Here is a 23,189-nt window from a genome sequence, read left to right on the forward strand (position 1 = left end):
TACAAAATACAAGTGAATGGATATTTCGAGCTTTCTGCTTAGGAGAGCGGTACTGATGTTTGTGAGAACAGAAAAAGCATCAGCTGCACAGTGAATGTCAAGCACAATACAATCTGCAGAGCTCTGCACTCCAGAGGTTAATGCCGTGCTTTACTGAGGCCAGTGACAATGTCAAATGCAAAAAATATTGTACCGCTGAATCCGCTGCCACAAACTCCTGACCCTTAACAAACAAATATATGGCCTATTCAAGTACAAAATAGAGTGATATGGATAGCATTCTTCCAGTGCCGTCGGATCAGTCAGCCACATAATACAATCCTTATGATGGATGAACAATTACAGATACATCAGACTGGATGGACAGACCACGTTTCATGAACGCTCATTGCATTACTTTTGTGTGTTAGAAACCAATCTGATTTCAGAAAATTACCCGGCTGAGGTCAATGGACCCAGGCAATACCCAAGCAATATGTGTCACGGAGGTTGCCATCTTCCGTGATGTGATTCTGTGATTCCCGTAAGTTTCTCTCCAGCATGCTGTGTGCTTAGGGGTTAACCAGCCATTACAAGGGTTTGAGTTATTTGTGAGTAGTTGTAAGAGATGGGTGGGACGCCTACTCACCATATCTCCACCTCAAGGGTGCGGCTGGGGATGTTAAATGTCCAACTACTAGGTGTTTTTGTCTGTTGTGTGTTTGGAGAGAGAAGTCTCCAAACCGTAGCTCCAGGTGGAGCAGAAGACTTATGGGGTTCTGAGCGGGCGAGTCCCACACTTGTACGGACTCTGCTATACGTTATCTTTTGTTTTATCGTTATGCCAGAAAGGCCAAGTTATATATATATATATAATGTGTACACACACCCCCAAGACGATACAGCTGCGTATTAGTGCTGGGATTATATCTCCTTGGACTGGTGCACAGAACAGTATACCAAAATGCTCGATCCGATGTGCGACATGAACCTTTGCCAAACCAGATTAATATGGTTGATGTAACAGGACCCTTGGCATTGTTCACACACTAGCGTGTTGGCCTGGGCAGCAAATGATCATTACTGATAAATGACTGCCAGAAGTAGAACAGGGTTTTCCTGTTAGATAGCATGGCGCAAGCACAACTTTCTAACATGGCATGCACCAACATCTGTGGAGGATATTTAGCTACACATTCCATGAAATTTTAGTGGAGAAAAGTCTCCTGCAACAAAATCAACAGGCTGGCCAATGTTCAGAGAGGGAGTTGAGTGGAAGTAATGAACTTGGGGTATAAAAGATTAGTTATTAACCCGCACCCTCAAATTCACAGATCTCATATTCTATAATCCACTTTTAATATTTCCTCTAAACCCCCCAGATGTGTTGCCCGCAATGACCCAACACCGAGCAGCAGTCAATCAGAGGAAACATTTTTTAAAAAAAGCCACTCAGTGATTGGTTGTTATGAGCAATTGAGAAGGTTTTCCTTTAACTAATTATGACACCTCTATTTTAACAACAGATTTTTTTTATAGAGCCATAGCTGCTGACTCTTTCAGTCGATGCAGCCATACATGAGCTCATATTTTGTGGTCATATTTAATGGTAAAACTTTGGGGTACATATGTATTGAAAAACTTTTTATTATATTTTTGAGGAGGGGATCATGGAAAGCATAACCCTTTAATTTGCAAAAAAAAATTTACAGTGTTTACATTTTGGTAGGTTTATTCTACAGGTCGTTATAATTATAGGAATGCGAATTTTATATATTTTTTAATGTTTTAATATTTTCTGCAATAAATACTTTTATTGTAATGTAACTTTTTAATGTATCCATTGACAGAACTATCTAAGGGTTTGGATTTTTGCAGGATTTGACCATGTAATCGATATCCCTTAGATGCCACTGTCACTATTGACAAAAGCATCTAAGGGGTTAAACTGCAAGGACTGGTCTTCTCATCATTTGCCACAGTTTCCGAAGGAGCTAGGCTGGGTATGTCAGTCGGACTCCTGTACGGACAGTACCTGTATGATAAGCATGAAGTATACATCCATCATGGCTCACTAATTTACCAACGTTCATGATGAAAGACAGCTTGGTAAATCTGCCCCAGTGTTTTCTTCCAGTGCGTGTGTTGTTGTGACCCTGCTCATGTATAGGCCGTACAGACAAGTGATGCATCAGATCTCCCACTGTCTGTCAATTACCCAGATAATACAATCCTTATGATGGATGAACGACTGAACATACGTGAGATGTGATGGGCAGGTCAGGCTTTGCTAAAACACAAGGTGGGAATGTATCTTTCCTGATCACCAGTTTTACCATTGTAAAAATATCACAAATTTTTGTGCAAGCCACATTTGTGCAAAATTGTGAGCAGTATTTCAAGAAGGCCTTGCCAGTAACTGGAACAAAGTTATGGCAGTAATTTCTTACTTGTTAATAGAGAAACATTTTACCCAGCAGGCTGCAGTGGACACTAAATGATTTCTGTTTTTTATGTGTTTTATGTGTGTTTATGTGTTTATATGTGTTGGTTTTTTTTTTTAAGTCAGATGAGCTGACCAGCAGTTAGAGGGTTGCCTCACTAAGCCATCCCTGTCACACCAAAGTGTCCTGTTCCTCCTCATCGAACAGCTGCGTGGTGGAGCAATCTGAATGAAGAGGTTGATTCAATGTCAATAGGGCTATCGGATGTAGCCAGTCTCCTAGAGAATGGACCCCCGTGTTTAGACATTTACCCCTATCTTTGAGTATAGGGAATGAATGTCCTTTAGAAAGACGCATTAAAAGGGTTGTGCCAAGTTTGGAAGCATTTGACTCCAGTTTATCTTCTCATCAAGCTCTGCGGGAACAACGCTGATTTTGATGGATCGGGGCCGTAGTGTTTTCTACCGCACCAGACACTGTAGCGAGGTCTTTGACACCTTACCCACTTTCCCCTTTTCCTCATTGCAGCTGCTCTCAGTCCAAGACTCGGTGTTAGTCAGCAGGTGACTCTGAGACTCACGCAGAGGTTTGGCTGGGAACTGATGGTTGTCCACACTAGTGTAGAAAATGAAAACGTAATATTACCATGTAAAACTGCAATTTTAATGTACATAAATTCCAGACTCTAAGTCTTAGGTCCTCACTACCATGCTTTAGGCCAAAAGAGAACACAGACTGTATTTATGCATCTTCTTCTATCCCAGTTCATGCCGTCATGTGACTACGTACAGGGTCTCTCCGCACAGGAAAAATGAGGGCGATGCATCAACACAAGTGCAAAAAAAGGTATTTGTCTGCAAATCAGGTCTCTACTTTAATTTTTTAAATCATTTTGCACAAGTTTTGCTACATCTGGCCCACTGTCACCATCTATTATTCCTGAACGAAGCGATGTTTGGCCAAACCAAGATACAGAGCCTGAGGTTTTGGTGATCGGCTCTTCGTTTTATTTCATTAACCATATTTTGCGAATACAAAATGAGTGGCACGGGAGCAGCAAGGCACGGGCAATGTCCTTGTGGGCTCTGCTTGTAACACACAGTTGTTTAGAAGGAGGGAGAACAGCAGGTGATGAGATATAGAGGGGTCTATAGGTTACTATGACTGGTATGTTTACCAATGAAAAATGAAAACTGGGGAATTGACCATAAAGAGGGAGGCAAGGTACATTGTGAGGGAACTGTCTGATTCATATTTCTTTAAAGGGAACCTAACAGCTGATACATACTGCCCGATCCACGGGCAGCATGTATCAGACACTGGCTGCATGATTTCAGATATGGCTGAGATCACACCGCCAGCCTCTGATACATGACGTCCCTGGATCGGGCAGCAAATATCAGACAATTTTGTCTGGAACATGTCAACACCCTTTGAAATGCTAAACTAAAATGTGCAGGTGTGAGAGAGCGTAAAGATCCTCCATATCTTCCCAGTAATGGTAATAAAGATTGGTGCAAGGAGACAAAAGGCGAATGTGAAGCGTCTGTTACAGGCGCTGTCATTTATTGCTGGCTTTGGGAGATGGCGCGTGTGTTCGGGGATAGTGGGAAGGTGAGAGGAATAATCTAGGGACCAATGGTGGGTGGGAATGTAATATAATATGGGCGCTAAAGTGGAAACTACCCGTGGCACTGCCTACTCATCAGCAACTACAGTTAGTACCCAGAGTAACACTAGAGGATGGGAGAGCAGTGGATAAAGGGGTATGGGGGCTACCTACCTCCAGCGTCCTTTCATCAGTGCAATGCTTGCAGGTTTGAATATCACAATATTAAAAACCGTAAACATTTATCCAATTAAATTCAGACAGAAAGCCCCCGAATGTCAGGAATGGAGTCTTCAATGTAAATGCTGAGCATTTAATACATTGAAGTATGACTACATTTTAGCACGGTGGCCGACAACGGAGCAGTGATGCCACTTCCTGGTGCCATCCCAGAGCGGCGATGTGCCACTTTTCCCCATGTGACTGTGGCAGATAAATGCTGGTCTCTGCGATGATGTGGAGCCCATTAGAAGAGTAAGTCTATTAACATTTTACATTAGGTGTAGCACTTTACACTCCTTAGAAATAAATTATTAGTGGTCTGCAAATCTCCTTTTTATTGCACTGTATAATGCAGATAATAAAATGGAAAAAGTAAAAAAAAAACACCTTTTAACGGGGTTGTCTCATCAACATTATTTTTTAGTTATCCACAGGATAAATGATAAAAGTATGATCAGCGGAATCCAACTGATAAGATGCGGGGTCCTATGTCCCCCGTTGTATGGAGTGGCAGTGCTCATGCATGACCACCACCGAACGTTGGTCACACGTGTGCACTATCACTAACGTAGAAGTGAATGGGATCGCGGTCATAAACGCACACTACCTCTCCATTTACATGGGAGCCCTGTTCTTGAGATCGTTGGGGATCCCAGCGGTTGGACAGCCACCTATCATACATTTCTTACCTGTCTTGAGGATAAGTAATATGTGGTATTGGATTAACCCTTTTAGATATTCACAAAGAAGTAAAATCCTTGAACCAATGTGTCTTCCTATATGCACTGAATGTATAATACCCACATACTTCACTAGATTATTAATAATACTAGGCTCTTGTGGGGTGAGGGTTTTTTTCTTTAGGATATGGATAATTTTGCCAGTGTCAGGACACATAGTGACAATATATTAAAGGGTGGAGCGGAGAGCTACCTTTTCGTTGCAACATTGGTTCCAGAAGGTGTGGATGCTTGCTCGGGATCCTGGTTCACCAGACAAGTAGGAAATGAACAGCCATCACCTAAGCTGCAGAGAAGAAGTTCATTATATGAAATAATAATGACACGATGACAATGTAATAATTAATTGGGGCCCATATATATCTCGCTGGAAAAGCTGAAAAAGAGTCAAAGAATATGACACCGGGGAAGAGAAGAAAACCAGAAAACCATTTGTGCCAATTTTAGTAACTATAATCTAGATCACAGTTGTAGTCTCACAGCAGCCAAAGTACCCCAGGATCCCCGCAGACTAGATATCCAAAGAAAAAAAAACGTAGACTTTCTACAAAACATTAACTACATTTAAAAAATATATATCTATATATATACATCTATATATATAATTGCCTAAGGGTTTTTCCGTCTGTCTGTCTTTCTGTCTGTCTGTCCTGGAAATCCCGGCTCTCTGATTGGTCGAGGCCGCCAGGCCTCGACCAATCAGAGACCGGCACAGCATCGATGTAGACATCCCGCGGCCTCGACCAATCAGCAACGGGCACAGCGACGATGATGTCATAAAGGACGTAGACATCCTGCGTCTCTGATTGGTCGAGGCCTGGCGGCCAATAATGGTTGCCATGGCGACGATGATGTCATAAAGGTTGCCTCAATCAATCAGCGACGGACACAGTCTGCCGCGAATTCTGGAATCATCATTGTCCATATATTACAGGGACATGCATATTCTAGAATACCCGATGCGTTAGAATCGGGCCACAGTCTAGTATATATATATATAAAACAATTCTGTAGCTTAAAAGATATGACACCTATGAGGTAATTTCTTTTATACTTGAATGCATACAGTATAGTTTTGTCTAAAACACGTTTGCCTTTGAGATGCATTAAAGACTTCGCCCTCTATAGCTTCTATGCGTTGCACGGTCTATTGCTGGCTGCGGACAATCTGTCAGTGAGCTCCTTCTGACTCTTATCTTCCTTCTTCTGAGCTCCTTTCCACTTATTTGTGATCCCAAAGTTCATTTCCGCTTTCATATGGTCATAAATCAGCTCAGAAGAAGGAAGATAAAAGCTATAAAATCACTCAGAATGAATTCACTGATGTATTTTCAATTATAGGAAAGTGTTTCATATCAAAGAAAAGAGAGGAGGACAGATCAGATAAGAAGGGGAAAAAAAGAAAAAAGTGGTGAAAGGTGTGATAAAAGGAAGGAAAATTAAAGATTAAATTGTGGCCCCAACTAAACACTTTCTGAAATTTGTGAAAGTCCTGAACTGACAGCCAAGGAAACCAAGAGTCTCCAAATCCTTAGCCAATAATTCTAATAATTCTCCCACTCTCGTTATTTATTATACCTTGTAAATATAGGCAGTGACCAGTATTTCTTCTCATCCCCAAATACTTCTCGCAGATTTTTACTGATTCCAAGACTGAAGCCATTTTTGTCTGTACCATGCCTGAATACTGGTGATCGGAAAGCCTCTATCAGGAACAGAAGACACGAATAGTTACAATGAAAACAGTAGTTCAAAGCGAAGAAAGGATAGGACAGCTGTCAATGGCAAACCTACGGTACCTGACATCTCGAAAAACGCTATTAATCTTCAGACAATGTGTTAATCTGCAGGTGCTGCGGAGCCACCATACTGAAAGTGCCACTACCAGCTGGCTTTTAGGCATGGTATATGAAGAACTTGACAATCGACAGCAAACATATGACGTTTCGGTCTAACATAGACCTTCAGATATACAGATTGCCCACGGAATAAATGACATCAAGAGGTGCTGCCGGCTTTCAGTCATGAAATACACAGCGTGGTTATAGTCATCGCTTACTGTAAGCGCACCCTGGCACTTTGATTTACAGCTCTGCAGTGTGTATGTCCACAACAAGCTGTCAAACAAATCTCCAGGCGAGCCGCCACACATAGGACAATAAGAATCATAGAATGGTAGAGTTGGAGGGGACCTCCTGGGTCATCTGGTCCAGCCCCCTGCTCAAAGCAGGATTCAATAAATCATCCCATGTCTGTCCAGCCGCAAGAGATGTTGTGGTGACTGTACTGCCCCCATGACTGAAAGCCGGCGGTTCCTGGGAGGAAAAACGTTCATTTTCTCCAGATAGATGCTCTTTCAGTAAGATGACCAAACAGCACTGTGCCGCTATTTACCTGCAGATTAACCCGATAACTGCAAGTATATATAGCGTTTTCCGAGGTGACTGGTTCCCTTCATGATTAGTTTCACCTTTAAAGAGGAAGTGTCACCAGGTCAAACTTAAATTTACCGTATTCCTGCTGGGCCTTTGAGTATTATTATTATTATTATTTTTTTCTTTTTTAAATCGGCCATACAGTTTCAGAGATATGAGCCATTTTACTAAGTGCTAATTGCGAAGGAAAATTTGGGGGTATGTCTTTAGGCTGCTCTTAATTATTACCATGTGTCCAAGTTTGTCCAAAGCCGGTACATTGTGATCAGGGATGCACATAGAAATCTGAGGGTGAAGGTCCACTTTGAGGCACCCATGGGCTCCCATCTGCCATTAAACACTTCACCACATTCCCGCAATTGCATCGTTAAGGCCACATGAGGGTGACAGAGACTCTCTGGTCACCTAGATGCCGTGGTTGCTGTTCACCAAGGCATCTAAGGGGTTAAACTGCTGCAAACAAATCTAGTTCCAATCCCTAGCAGTTACCGGCGGGTGTCTGCTGTGTAAAACAGCCGACAACCATCAAGTGGCTTGGTGCGTAAGCCTGCTCCATACAAATTCTCCTGACTCTTGTTGTACACATACAGCGGATGTTGGGAGAAGGAACATATACCAGGCATGGTGACGGCCGTTTGTTACCTGGCCTTCCTTCTCACACACCCGATAGTGGTCATGTGACTTGCCGCCATTACACATTCAAGGGAACCTGTCATGTCCTTTGTAGCATGTAAAGTGTCCCCAGTGTGTTGTTAGTGATGCAATGTCCTCGCAGACATTATTAGACTGTGATGCCAGCAGCTCCGATGCATGCACAAAGTCAATGCAGCTTCACTGCGCACACACGGATAGCCGCTCATCATGGCGCATGCGCAGATCGTCAGTGGACAATGCACAAGTGCGGGTCAGCAATTACATACTGTGTAATTGCGACTCCCCAATACAAGCGCTGCAAAGCAATAAACACTGCGCAAGTGCGGGATATAGTGACGTCGTCGCAGCCCCGCGAACAATTCAAGCCTGACTGAACGGAAGGAAGCACAGCACTATGACTGAACGAGCAGGTAAGATAACTATGTAAAGTGCTTTTTATAAGGATTACACAGGCAATTTAAATGGGAAAAACGTGTTAGTGATGCACATTGCACGTCACATGCTACAAAGGACATGACGGGTTCCCTTTAAGTCACTATGACTAGTACGTGTGCTACAATGCGGGAAGATAGAAAAGTCTATTAGATGTTTTGCAGTAAATGCAGATTGAGAAGAGATAAATATTCCAAAAGGTAATTATATACTTTGTCTTTTATGTGCTGATGAATGTAATCATGCGTACAAAGAGGCCGCAGGCATCAACTCAAAGAAAACATTGTTCTCCATCAGCTGATAAAAGAATGGACATTTCTTCGGCAGCTTATCCGGAATACTCGCGGGGCTGGGCGCCAACGGGCTGTTGTGTGTTAAGTGATTCACCAAATCTTTTGTGGGAATTTCTCCTTTTTAGGCAGCTTTCTCTGCTCAGTTCTTCTTCCCAAATAAGAGGCACCGACATAATAAAGCAGTGCAGACATTGTGCCACTATATGTAATATAAGATAAATCCAAGCATCGGCAAAGCGAGAAAAGCCAACACTAAAGACCATGTAACAAGCACATCAGTCAGTCTGAGCGATCCTATATTACCAAACTGTTGAAAATGTAACTAACTTCCCATTTACAGGGAAGCTGTCATTAAAGTTCTAGTTAATAAACCACCTACACCAAAATGTGTCCCAACTTCCAAATCACTGCTCTTACTAGGATGGTGAAATAGACGGATGTCATGTGGGGGTGCTGCAGGGGTGACAGTCGCAGTCTCAATGCTGTTAACGGCAGGGCTGCTGAGTCGGAGTGCCGGTGTCCATTTTGGTGGAGTCAGTATAAAATGAACCAACTCAGACACCTAAAGTATGTAATAAATTGGGTACAGTAGCACAATGAATTATGTGCTGTAAATGATTTTTTTTTATAATTTGGTAAAGTTATGACAGGTCCTATAAATGTCTGTTCTGTTCCTGATCTAAAGATCTGGGCTTTTAGTTGAGATAAATCTGTGCTGCACTTTAATCCCATACTCAGTAGTGAGGAAGTGATGTAGAGTCGGCAGTCAGAAGTCAGGGAAATTGAGGAGTCAGAGTCGGAGTTGGTGGTTTGGCTTACAGACTCCACGGCCCTGGTGAAGAGCCACTCTGCCTTGAATGACATCCTGCTATAGCTGACTTCACACCTCATGTGGGCCGTAAAATCAAGGCAGAGTGGGCTTGTATCAATGTGGAGACCGTTTTAAGGGGATGGTACAGATTCCTGACAAATCGGAAGGAGCCCACCTGTTGTCTCCATTCTAGTAATGGCTGTGATTTGAGATATATATATAAAAGGTATTTATGAGCCCTACAACATCCTGGCGGTGGAATAACGACAGTTTCCCGTTAAGGTCCATTTACATAGTCACAGTTTTCTTTTTGAGCCAAGATTGTGATAACTGATCAGTGTGAACATAACTCATAGTTATCAGTTGAATACTCGGCAAATGTAAAGGTGGGTTTGCACCATCAGACTTGAGGAACTTAAACAAAATTTGTTACCTAGAAAAATGTTATTTAAATTGGGTAAATAGCGTTTAAATCTGCAACTGCAGGGAGAAAATTAAGTTATATTCTCTCTGCAGCTGCTTGCTTCTAGGGCCATGCAAGGAGCGGTTACAGTCACTGAATACTATATTATGAGCAGCTTCAGGGAGAATATAACTCCATTTTCCCCTGTAGCCGCACCTCTAGTAAGTCGACTACAGAGGATTTAAACACTATCTTCAGATCCCATCTGCAAGATAAATAGCGTTTTTTGTGGTGATGTTTGATGATAATCAGCAATTTAATAGCCCATTTAGACCGGCAGACAACATATAATATGTGCACAGACTGATCAGTAATGGATCGTTCTGGCCACATAGGCTATCACTGTTTTTGACAACACAGGTCCTGTCTACACACAACTATGTGCTGCTGAGAACATCAATAGATTATTTCACCCAACGAACAAGCCTTTTGCTCGTTCTTCAGGTGATTGGCAGCTTGTTTACCCCGGTCGAATTATCATGAAAAGAGTGTTCTTAGTGCCCAGCACAAGACTCTTGCTCAGTAGACTTGGCCAAGATTTCTCCAACCACCAATCATTCATTAATGGTTTGAAAAAATCAACTCAATATGTGTATGATTATATTTCTGGGAAATCTATTGACAACCAACATGGCGGCCTTTATAATGTCCACAAGGTAGTTGTATTCATTCTGCTCTTATATTAGTAACTTTGTGGCAAAAGTAAAGATAAATGAGCAGGATAGACTGAGTATATTAAAACAAAAAAAAAATTTGAACAGAGATTCTGAGCAGATTGGTTTACTTTAATGTTCGTTAATTGTTGTTGTTGGGGTATTGACACATACTTCAACCAATACCAGTAATTCCATTTAAACCAGTACATCTATAGTAGTGCACATGGGGCAAATATTGTGACTTACCCAGTGTTGAGCGGTTTTTACAGACAAGCCAGCAATGATACCCAAACAAGGAGGACAGACTGACGGAGAACATGGCGGCAGCAAAAAACAAAAACATAATGTGGAATTTGGCTTGTGTGTCCGGCAGACCATTCTGCAGAGGAAAATGAAAAGGGACCATCAGTCGGGAAAAGGGCAGAATGAAAGTAATATCTTATCTATTACAAGTTGTGACCTTTCAGATGGCAGAGACAGCGGAGAGGAAGCTGCTGCGCAGCGAAAGGTCATCATTAATGAGCCAAGGTCTCCGATTAGGAAAGTAGGCAGAGGGGGGGGGGGGGGGGTGGTTTAGTACTTTTGCCAATTAAGATTTATATTAAGATGGAAAAACACATTTTGAAGGACACATCTGTCACTTAGCCGAAAAAAAGCAAGGAAAACCCCCAAACATCAGGTCATTTCTCTTATTAATAGGCGTCGGTCGCCTCCACTGAAGATACAAGGAACTGAAAATGTCTCACACTAATTAACAGCACGTTTCGGCCATGCTTTTCTCGAGAATTGAAAAATCCTATAAACTTCAGTAACCCAAAGGAGTGTAGAACATGCAACTTTGAACTTTTTGGGGGCATTTCCATGTTTGAAATCAGAAACAATAATGTAGAGTCCAAAGTTGCAAGTTGATAACTGTTTGATAATGGAAGTCTATGGCTTCATTGGGGGTATGTCCCAATCCCTTCTTTTTGACAGAAAGTGTATCTGAACCCGACCTAAGGGTACAATACCACCCCAACACCAGTGCATTCTCACAGCAACCAGTAAAGCTGCCAACTAGGTCCACGTACAGACCACAGGACCATGGACAGGTGAGGATGGGCCGCAGCAATATACTCGGATGCCAATTATCAAGATTTACAATAAAAACAACGTTAGCACAAAATCATATCTATACAAGACAGAGTCTACTGTGCCACCACTGGACATAGTCAAGCACCTTTTCCAGTTGTATTCTCCAAATATTATTATGGTCCACAAAAGTAATGTGAAGTCTACTGTCTATCCCATGCATAGGATAACTAGGAGCTAGAGATGATGAAAATCGATTTGCAAGACCCGGTCCAGCGGCCACATCGATTATCTGGCCCTGAGAACCAGCTCCTGGAATCTGCGGCTCCTCTTTTGATAAGCCGATCTGGGGTGACGTGATAATTCTGGAGTGACGCAAGTGACACTGCGCCATGCCGGCTGATCAAAAGGAGACATGTGGACAATGCTGATGGAGGAATTCTAACTTACCGTCCAAAATTTGATAAAATACTGCAAATCTGTAGCAACAATAAAAAGGCAATACAGCAATGAGTAGGCCAGGAAGAGTAAAAAGAACTTGTAATTGGAGAATCCAACACAGTTGTTTACCCTACAAAAGAATAAAACAAATACAAATATTATTAAATTATTACTAATAACACAAAATGTGCAAATCGCCATCACAAGAAGTGGAAGCAGGAGTAACATGTAATCTGTTACAGACGACTCGTCCTCGTTGGTCACCACTAGAAAATCTTGTCTGCCTCTGGGAGATCTACTGCATCCTGCCACTCATTAAAAGGGACCTGTCTCCACATTTGACCTTTCTAAGCTATTAATATGGGCACACGGGTTATAGAGAGCCGAGGAGAACAGTCCTCCCTGTGTGCCACAAATCACATGCCTTGCTGCTGAGAAATCATCAGCTATCACTTTATGTAAATTGCCTGGAAGATAACTCTGCCCCCAGGGCTTACCTTAAATATGAGGGGGGAGTTACCAGCGTGATCTGTAATGGTTACCAGTGTTACCAGTGTGATGTGTAATGGTTACCAGTGTTACCAATGTGATGTGTAATGGTTACCAGTGTGATGTGTAATGGTTACCAGTGTTACCAGTGTGATCTGTAATGGTTACCAGTGTTACCAGTGTGATCTGTAATGGTTACCAGTGTTACCAGCGTGATCTGTAATGGTTACCAGTGTTACCAGTGTGATGTGTAATGGTTACCAGTGTGATGTGTAATGGTTACCAGTGTTACCAGCGTGATCTGTAATGGTTACCAGTGTTACCAATGTGATGTGTAATGGTTACCAGTGTGATGTGTAATGGTTACCAGTGTTACCAGCGTGATCTGTAATGGTTACCAGTGTTACCAGTGTGATGTGTAATGGTTACCAGTGTTACCAATGTGATGTGTAATGGTTACCAGTGTTACCAGTGTGATGTGTAATGGTTACCAGTGTTACCAGTGTGATCTGTAATGGTTACCAGTGTTACCAGCGTGATCTGTAATGGTTACCAGTGTTACCAGTGTGATGTGTAATGGTTACCAGTGTTACCAATGTGATGTGTAATGGTTACCAGTGTTACCAGTGTGATGTGTAATGGTTACCAGTGTGATGTGTAATGGTTACCAATGTGATGTGTAGTGGTTACCAGTGTTACCAGTGTGATGTGTAATGGTTACCAGTGTGATGTGTAATGGTTACCAGTGTGATGTGTAATGGTTACCTGTGTTACCAGTGTGATGTGTAATGGTTACCAGTGTTACCAGCGTGATGTGTAATGGTTACCAGTGTTACCAGTGTGATGTGTAATGGTTACCAATGTGATGTGTAGTGGTTACCAGTGTTACCAGTGTGATGTGTAATGGTTACCAGTGTTACCAGCGTGATGTGTAATGGTTACCAGTGTTACCAGTGTGATGTGTAATGGTTACCAGTGTTACCAGTGTGATGTGTAATGGTTACCAGTGTTACCAGTGTGATGTGTAATGGTTACCAATGTGATGTGTAGTGGTTACCAGTGTTACCAGTGTGATGTGTAATGGTTACCAGTGTTACCAGCGTGATGTGTAATGGTTACCAGTGTTACCAGTGTGATGTGTAATGGTTACCAGTGTTACCAGTGTGATGTGTAATGGTTACCAGTGTTACCAGCGTGATGTGTAATGGTTACCAGTGTTACCAGTGTGATGTGTAATGGTTACCAGTGTGATGTGTAATGGTTACCAGTGTTACTAGTGTTATGTGTAATGGGTACCAGTGTGATGTGTATTGGTTACGAGTGTGATGTGTAATGATTACCAGTGTTACCAGTGTGATGTGTGATGGCAGCTCTCTGCTCTCCTGATCTCACTGCAGAGCTGTGTGTGGATATAACTGACTCATCTGCAGGTTCCTCTCAGCCTCAGATCACAGCTCACATACATACAGGGCTGCAACATTGTTGTAATACAGCAGAGCTGAGAGAAGCAAAAAAAATGTGTTTACAAGAAGACAAAGTTAATTTCTCCTGTTCTGTGTTAGTTACTTGTCTCACACTGGTAACTTCCCTTCATGTAAAATAATCTGTGGAGGCAGAGGTATCTCCTGGCACCATCCTCCTCAGAGCCTGGAAGAGATCATTTACGTAAAGTGATAAAAGATGATGATTTCTTACAAACAATGCGTCTGATACGAGACACACATGTAGGACTCACCCCTCAGCAGTCTATAACCTGTATGCTCTTACTAATAGTTTAGATAGGTCAAATGTGGTGACACATTCCCTTTAAATGCAGGTTCAGTCTACATATGTAAATTTATCCTGAAAAAGTTAACTTAGAGACCTGTCATCATAATGTTATACCCCTAACTAATTGCTTGTATATATAGGTGTTTTCATGCTAAGTAAAGCCTTCCGTTTCTCATACAAATCAATTTTGTTGTTTTACAAAACCCATTGTTGAAATTGTTTAAAAAATTAACTGCAAGTGCAGTGGGGCCGGCAGCGCACCTACCGCACCCCTACATCTCGCCCTCTTCCGTGCCCATTGCCTGACCCCTGACTCTGACTGGCAGGTAACTGAAAGGAACCTGACCTGCAGGCAGGCAACGTGCGGGGAATAGGGCGAGATGCAGGGGTGCGGTAGGTGCGCTGCCGGCCCCACTGCACTTGCAGTTAATTTTTTAAACAATTTCTACAATGGGTTTTGTAAAACAACAAAATGGATTTCTATGAGAAACGGAAGGTGTGGACGAAGACTTATGCTGTGATTTTCTTTGGCTGCCAGTTTAGCAAACGTTATACCAAGACGTTCATCCATACTGGGCGTCTCAGAATATTGAGAAACTATGAATGTATTACATGTAGCAGTGTCATTTCTGCAATGTACGTTCTGTACTAACGAAAGAAAACGGGTACGCCCCCGCATACAGCACAAGGTTCAGGTGTAGGGTCTTGTGATTGCTGGGGACGTCGGTGATCCTAGTGATGGCCCCCAATAGATCAGTGTCAGCAGCTCATACAATCCCCCGATAAAGCGGATTTGGTTGACGGCTGATTCTTTAGTGATGACGGTTGATTGATTCTCACCATTAGCTAAATGAACATCGGACGTATCGATCATCCTCTTCGGTTGGTTCAGGACACGATTGGTAAGCCGCCAACCTAACATTGTTTTCTACTCTTATAAAAAGTGGGGTTTTCTATTTTTTTTCTTAACATTCATGGCTGTGCAGTATCGCAATGTGGGACTAAAAAGCGCAATGTCAATGCTTGTCTGCTTATGATTAGGACTTAAGGATGATTACGGCAAGTGCCGACTTCACAAAAACACACAATAAGCTGCCCTAAGTGTGCGGCTCAGATTCAGCGGCAGACATAATGTTCCCAATGACTCGCATGATATCAGCGCACCGCGAGGAGCTCACAAGCAGCCGTGCTGTGCGCAGCCCCCCGTACTCAGCGCTGCATCATGTCATGTACGGCAGTGTTACATCACATGTGTTTCATAACGTCAGAACTTTGGATGCATACATACGTACGTATTTCAATATATTCGGATATGTTTGGGGGGACAATTTTGTTTTCTCAAGTAAATGTATGCATTTTTGGCTAAAATTATTTTTTTAGTTGGGTTTCATTAACATTTTTGCACTGTTTCTCTTTCGTAGCCTCCGCATTGCACAAGTTATTATTGGCTGCAGAATGAGTTCAATGGGAAACCATCAGCGAGCTCATTATGACCCCAGTCCAGTTAGACAGTCTCTTAGGACTCATGCAGAAGACGATATTTTTGGTCCGAAAACCATGTTAATCTTAAAATATTGGACAGCAATCGGAGGAATGTTATGCTTTAGGGCTGTGTACATGTTCGATTTTTTTTACCTCAGACAGACCTAGTCCGGGAAAAAAAAAATCACTGCATGCCCGAGTTTGAGCCGATATTCGGATCACACTCTGCCCTGCAAGACAACGAGTCCATGGAAACCATCGAACAGCACTCGGATATCATCTGAGTGCAGTCTGAATTTTCATGGACTGACAGAATGGAGAAGGTGGAGACATTTTTTTCCATCTTCTGCTTATCCAAAGGAATCTTCGGATTAGCATAATCAGCCCGATTCTCTCAAATTAGCTTTATCGGTCTTTTTCTGAGCTTCTCTCAGCTGATTTATGAGGACAGACCACATCAAAACTGAATGTGCAAGAGAAAAAAGCCTGTCAAAGGAAAACGGTGAAATGCTTTTATCAAAAAGGAATTTAAGTACCGTAAATAAAAAAAATGTACCCAGAGACGCACAACCCCAATATGACCGAAAGGTATCAGTAAGGGTCCAGCTAGGCCCATAAAGCCCCTATCAGTACACATGGCATGTTGCGGGTCATATAATTAGTAATCACTACCAAAATGTAGAGCTGGCACTTACCAAGGACAATGGTGATCCATTTTCAAAATGCACCTAAAGGAAACAAAAAAGAGTAAAAGTGACATATAGTTCTTAATGAACACTAGCATCACAAGGTCAGACCCCAGAAATCAGTGCGGACCCCGTTTAGCCGCCATTATTCTTCCCCTTTTCCATTGGCACTGCCATATTTGTCATACTGCTAATTCCAGCAGTTCATTTCTACACAAGATTATATATGCTATATGCTAATTTCTTTCTTTCTTGCACTGGTAGGAATTACTGAAAGTAGCCAATATGTTGATTAGTTGTTGATATGTTGATTTGCTTTTAAGGGTCTTTATTAATGTAGATAGAATCTGACTATTCGCAGTGGGATACTATGGCACTTGATGTAAGCCCACGTTTTGAGTAAATGGTGTAAGACCATCTAATTGCAGGGCTGGTGAGGAGGCCGACAGCTCTGTCCTCTTGTCCTATTAGGCCGTATGGTCCCTGCGCTTAGTAACCCGATGTTTACCCTGGTTACCAGTGAAGACATCGCTGAATCGGCGTCACACACGCCGATTCAGCGATGTCAGCAGGAAGTCCAGCGACGAAACAAAGTTCTGGACTTTCTTCCCCGACCAGCGATATCACAGCAGGGGCCTGATCGCTGCTGCCTGTCACACTGGACGATATCGCTAACCGCTGTGCTCACAGCCAGAGCAGAGAAGCACAGCGCCGGGGATAGACAGCGGTAGGTAAGTATGTAGTGGTTGTTTTTTTTACTTTAACGATGGTAACCAGGGTAAACATCGGGTTACTAAGCGCGGCCCTGCGCTTAGTAACCCGATGTTTAGCCTGGTTACCGGCATCGTTGGTCGCTGGAGAGCTGTCTGTGTGACAGCTCTCCAGCGACCAAACAGCGACGCTGCAGCGATCCGGATCGTTGTCGGTATCGCTGCAGCGTCGCTTAGTGTGACGGTACCTTTAGGGAGCAGTCCGCTGCTCGGCATCGCCTTCCAGAACATAAAGCTGCTCTGTACCATTCCTTCTTTGTGGAATCACCAGAGATAGCGTTCGGCTGGTCTGAATGAATGGAGCGACAGTGCACATGACCGACCACCTCCCCATTTACAAGGGGCTCTTCAATGCCATGGTTCCTGGATCATTGGGGTCTCAGCAGTCAGACAAACCCAGCAATCAGGAAGTTATCCCCTACACCTTGGATAGGGAAAAGCTTCCAAACTTGAAAATAAGCCTTTAAAAAGTTTCTTCAAGAATGAGATAAAATGTAGCCCCTGATATAATTCAAACAGCAGCCCGTCCTAGGAACGGGTCAGTACGGGCTGCAGACTGAATTCATAGCCATGCTCCGGTCACTGACTGAGCTATGTGTGATACAGCTCTGTCAGTTGAGACGCAGGTCTCGGGAGCTGTGTGTCTGCAGTCTCCAGCCCATACAGACAAGTGACTAGGACCGGCTGCTGATTTAGTTATATCAGGGATACCATTGTATCTCTTTTTCAGAGAACCCATTTAAAGGAGGGATAGGTCATCACATGACAACTCTTACAGTACTCCGTGCATGTGTGAAGCACACATGAGCCTGTGGACAGCACAACTGGTTTCACTGTGTGCCGTCGGGGCCAGCTTGCAATAACATAACCTGGCCTGAGGGAAGGCAGTGGAAGGGTCAGGGACGCAATATGGAGGGACCAATTCCCTTTCATTGCACCAATATAAAGATAGTAGCAGTGCATTCCTCAGTGTATATCAGGCATATTCAGAAAACCAAATGGATGAAAGAAGCGGTAACACAATCTGTAACTGACAAAGACCAGCCAGGCTACACCATTTCTGAACAACATACTAGTAGTTCTTTTTTTATTTTTTTGCACAGATCCAGAACACTAGAATTGTACGAGCCAATTTTTTCCCTCTGAACTCGATGATACTTGTGTGTTTCCCTCTTCAGTCACCCGGCCAGGCATAGATTTCCTCTCTGACATAACCCAATTACTCATTGCTTATAATTACAGCTTTCTGGCTCCCATTCAATTCAAGGAAATCAACATCCACAAGGAGCGGTGCTGTCAGTATGCCTGCCGGCTGGGCAGCCCGCATCATTCACCGATCTCACACACTGACAGCAATGAGAGCCCCGCTCCTCCTCCATCTCCGAGGCTTCTCATCGGGTACAAATGATCAGAGGAGAATGGCTCATACTTATCACAGACGGAGCAGTGATGACAGCGGTCAGGCTTCACAAGCTGGCATCTGTCACAGTATCTGATCGCTGCGGAAAAATAGTCAGGGTTAATGCTCATTTTGGCAGCAAAATCGGTTTACGGATCTCAAGGTTTTAAGCACATTCTGTCGCTATCTAGGATCTCATTATATTCTCACTATCTTTGTTCTGGCAATAGCTACCAGTGTTTTATAGCAAAGTAACTCCTGGTGACAAAGCGAGAGGCGTACGCTGGCAGCACATTGTCACATTGCCACCACAGAGTCAGCGGATTTTACATACACCAAAGCTGGAGAATGGGAGGTGGCCCCGAAGCAGCAAACATTAAAGGAGGCAGAAAAAATATCAGAAACGCCATAAGAATTTATACAGACGACATATGATAAATGTCTTTATAACCCAACATCAGCTCCAGGTAGTAAGAACAGCTGAGCATTTATGATAGAGAGCTGTCAAATGATTGTTCAGCTCTCTCCCGAACCCACCGTACACAGGAACACTGCACTGGGCCGAGCGCCTGTGTCATCTGTTAGATAGCCGCCCCCAGAGGCGTATCCCCACCTAACACAAGGTACACTCACTGAGATTTTGTCAGAAGGATCTTTCTCTCCTCTGACATCATCTATTGGGGAACATTCAGGAAGCTCCCATACACACTAGGCCGGGGTCACACTGGCGACTAAAACGGACGAGTGCAATGCGAAAAAAATTCACATTGCATTCGGACCAATGTTAAACTATGGGGCAGCTCCCAGCAGCCGATTTTTTTTTTCTCGCGGCTCACTGGCACCCATATAAGCCTATGGGTGCGAGTGAGACAACGCACATCACTCAGATATCATCCGAGTGCTGTGCGTTATAAGCGGACCGCAGCAATGGAGGAGATGGAGAAATTGTTTCTCCGCCTCCTCCGCAGCTTTGCTCTGATCCTCCCTGTGAGAGGGGCTCTGAGCACAGACGCATGATACTCGGCTCCTGCTGACAGCAGAGCAGGAGCTGAGGGTCATTAGCATATCGCATCCGATGATCTCACATTGGATGCAATACGCCAGTGTGACCTCAGCCTTAGATGTTCGGCCCATACTGCCGAGTTTTACTTATCTTGTGTATACTGGGCCATTGAGTTATGGTGGTGAAGAAAGTACTGACGGATCCTATATGCGCACAGAAGGGTCTCAGAACATAGAACATTCACTACTGTGATGTTCGGGACAGAGTAGCAGAAAAGTCATAAAACCACTTAACCCCGTCATGACCTTGGGATTTTCCGTGTTCGTTTTTCGCTCCCCTCCTTCCCAGAGCCATAACTTTTTTATTTTTCCGCCAATGTGGCCATGTGAGGGCTTATTTTTTGCAGGACGAGTTTTACTTTTGAACGACACCATTGGTTTTACCATGTCGTGTACTATAAAAACAGGAAAAAAAATCCAATTGCGGTGAAATTGCAAAAAAAGTGCAATCCCACACTTGTTTTTTGTTTGGCTTTTTTGCTAGGTCCACTAAATGCTAAACCTGACCTGACATTATGATTCTCCAGGTCATTACGAGTTCATAGACACCAAACATGTCTAGGTTATGTTTTATCTAAGTGGTGAAAAAAAATTCCAAACTTTGCTAAAAAAAAAAAAAAAAAAAAAAAATTGCGCCATTTTCCGATACCCGTAGCGTCTCCATTTTTCGTGATCTGGGGTCGGTTGAGGGCTTATTTTTTGCGTGCCGAGCTGAAGTTTTAATGATACCATTTTGGTGCAGATACGTTCTTTTGATTGCCTGTTATTGCATTTTAATGCATTGTTGCGGCGACCACAAATACGTATTTCTGGCTTTTCAACATTTTTTCTCCCTACGCCGTTTAGCGATCAGATTAATGCTTGTTTTTTTATTGATAGATCGGGCGATTCTGATCTCGGCGATACCAAATATGTGAATATTTGGGGTTTTTTACTGTTTTATTTTGAATGGGGCGAAAGGGGGGTGATTTAAACTTTTATATATTTTTTATTTTTTTAAACATTTTTTTTTTTACTTTTGCCAGGCTTCAATAGCCTTGCAAAACTGGATCGGCTCAGCTACATGGGAGTGATCATCAGATCGCTCCTATGTAGCTGAATTACAGGCTTGCTATGAGCGCCAACCACAGGGTGGCGCTCACAGCAAGCCGGCACAAACAACAATAGAGGTCTCAAGAAGACCTCAGGTGTCATGCCGACGCATCGCTGACCCCCGATCATGTGACAGGGGCCGACGATGCGCTCATTTCCGGAAGCGGTAATTAAATGCCGCTGTTAGTATTTGACAGCGGCATTTAACTAGTTAATAGCAGAGGGTGGATCACGATTCCACCTGTTGCTATTGCGGGCACATGTCAGCTGTTCAAAACAGCTTACATGTCCCGGCTTTGATGCTGGCTCACCGCCGGAGCCCACATCAAAGCAGGGGTTCTGACCTCAGACGTACTATCCCGTCCGAGGTCAGAAAGGGGTTAAAGGGGATCTGTCACCAGGTTTTTGCTACACCATCAGAGAGCAGTAAAATGTGTAGGGACAGAGACCCTGATTCCAGGGATGTATCACTTACTGAGCTGCTTGCTGTCATTTTGATAAAACTATTGTTTATGTGATGCAGTCCTAGCAGTTCTCTCTGAATGCTGAGCTCTGTATAGCCCCGCCCACACTCCTGATTGGCAGCTTTCTGTCAATCATGATTAAGGGTGCTTGACCACCAGAAACGCGTTGATATCGCATTTTATCCTTTGCAATCGCTGATGTTTTTATCCTCTACTGAACATATTTTTCAAGTGAATAAAGAAAAGGGTTTTTTTCACTAACTCGTTGAGCTGGATTCCTTATTTCTTCTCAGCTTTCTGTGTACACTGTGCAAAGGCAGAAAGCAGCCAATCAGAGCTCATGAATATGGAGGACTACATGGCAGCAGGTTTACTTAAGGTACCTTCACACTAAACGACGCTGCAGCGATACCGACAACGATCCGGATCGCTGCAGCGTCGCTGTTTGGTCGCTGGAGAGCTGTCACACAGACAGCTCTCCAGCGACCAACGATGCCGGTAACCAGGGTAAACATCGGGTTACTAAGCGCAGGGCCGCGCTTAGTAACCCGATGTTTACCCTGGTTACCATCCTAAAAGTAAAAAAAACAAACGCTTCATACTTACCTTCGGCTGTCTGTCCCCGGCGCTGTGCTTCTCTGTACTGGCTGTGAGCACAGCGGCCGGAAAGCAGAGCGGTGACGTCACTGCTCTGCTTTCCGGCCGCTGTGCTCACAGTGAGTGCAGGAAAGCACAGCGCCGGGGACAGACAGCGGAAGGTAAGTATGAAGCGTTTGTTTTTTTAACTTTTAGGATGGTAACCAGGGTAAACATCGGGTTACTAAGCGTGGTCCTGCGCTTAGTAACCCGATGTTTACCCTGGTTACCAGCAAAGACATCGCTGAATCGGTGTCACACACGCCGATTCAGCGATGTCAGCGGGAGATCCAGCGACCAAAGAAAGTTCTGGCCCTCTAGCCCCGGCCAGCGACATCACAGCAGGATTCTGATCGCTGCTGCGTGTCAAACTGAACGATATCGCTAGCCAGGACGCTGCAACGTCACAGATCGCTAGCGATATCGTTTAGTGTGAAGGTACCTTTATCCTCTAGTGATAATCTTCAGCTAACAAAACTGTCACTTTATCAGAACTGCTGTAAGCATCCCAGTAAGCGATATATCACTAGAATCAGGGTCTATATGTCTGAATTATGCTGCTTTCAGAGTAGGTGGCAAAATGCTAATGACAGATTTCCTTTAATATTCAACACGCTAGATCCTTCCTTTCCTTGACATTGGGGAACAGTTGGCAGACACCATACACTAGATAGCTTGAAAATGGTTAGTCTGACATTTATCTTAAATGGATAGTCCACTACTTGGACAACCCCTTCTCAATCTGAATGTTTGCCTCCTTTAACATAAAGACACCTATACTCACCTTCCGTACTGACGCTGGTCCAGTGGTGGCGGCACTCGGGCTCCGGTCAGGTTGTTATGTCACGTGAGTCCCCACCTTCGGACATATAAATAATCATGAGGAAGTAAGCAGCGAGAAGTATCTCTCATTTCCTCTTGATTACTCATACATCCAAAGGTGGGGACAGTGATGCCAGAGCTGATTGTGAGCGGGGCTTATGATCACGTGCCATAACCTCACTGGAGCCTCGGGAATGCAATTCCCAACACCCTGCAACGGTGCCAATATGTGAGGTGAGTATAAGTGTTTTTATTTTAATAGGGGCA

At 43.5% G+C, this 23,189-nt stretch overlaps 1 protein-coding gene across 2 annotated transcripts in view; it reads right to left on the bottom strand.

Annotated features, from left to right (window-relative positions):
* ZDHHC2 (zinc finger DHHC-type palmitoyltransferase 2) overlaps positions 1–23,189 on the bottom strand; it is a 168,591-nt gene that overhangs the window by 4,824 nt on the left and 140,578 nt on the right. For both annotated transcript variants that reach the window (XM_069744415.1, XM_069744416.1), the window contains 7 exons: positions 18,877–18,946; positions 16,687–16,719; positions 12,260–12,380; positions 10,985–11,117; positions 6,573–6,699; positions 5,188–5,280; positions 2,926–3,038 (listed from right to left, as the gene is read on the bottom strand). In XM_069744415.1, the coding sequence (XP_069600516.1) occupies positions 2,926–3,038; positions 5,188–5,280; positions 6,573–6,699; positions 10,985–11,117; positions 12,260–12,380; positions 16,687–16,719; positions 18,877–18,946 (690 nt within the window). The remainder of the gene's footprint in view (positions 1–2,925; positions 3,039–5,187; positions 5,281–6,572; positions 6,700–10,984; positions 11,118–12,259; positions 12,381–16,686; positions 16,720–18,876; positions 18,947–23,189) is intronic.

This window comes from Ranitomeya imitator, chromosome 1 (assembly GCF_032444005.1).
Source record: "Ranitomeya imitator isolate aRanImi1 chromosome 1, aRanImi1.pri, whole genome shotgun sequence".
Classification (NCBI taxonomy): domain Eukaryota; kingdom Metazoa; phylum Chordata; class Amphibia; order Anura; family Dendrobatidae; genus Ranitomeya; species Ranitomeya imitator.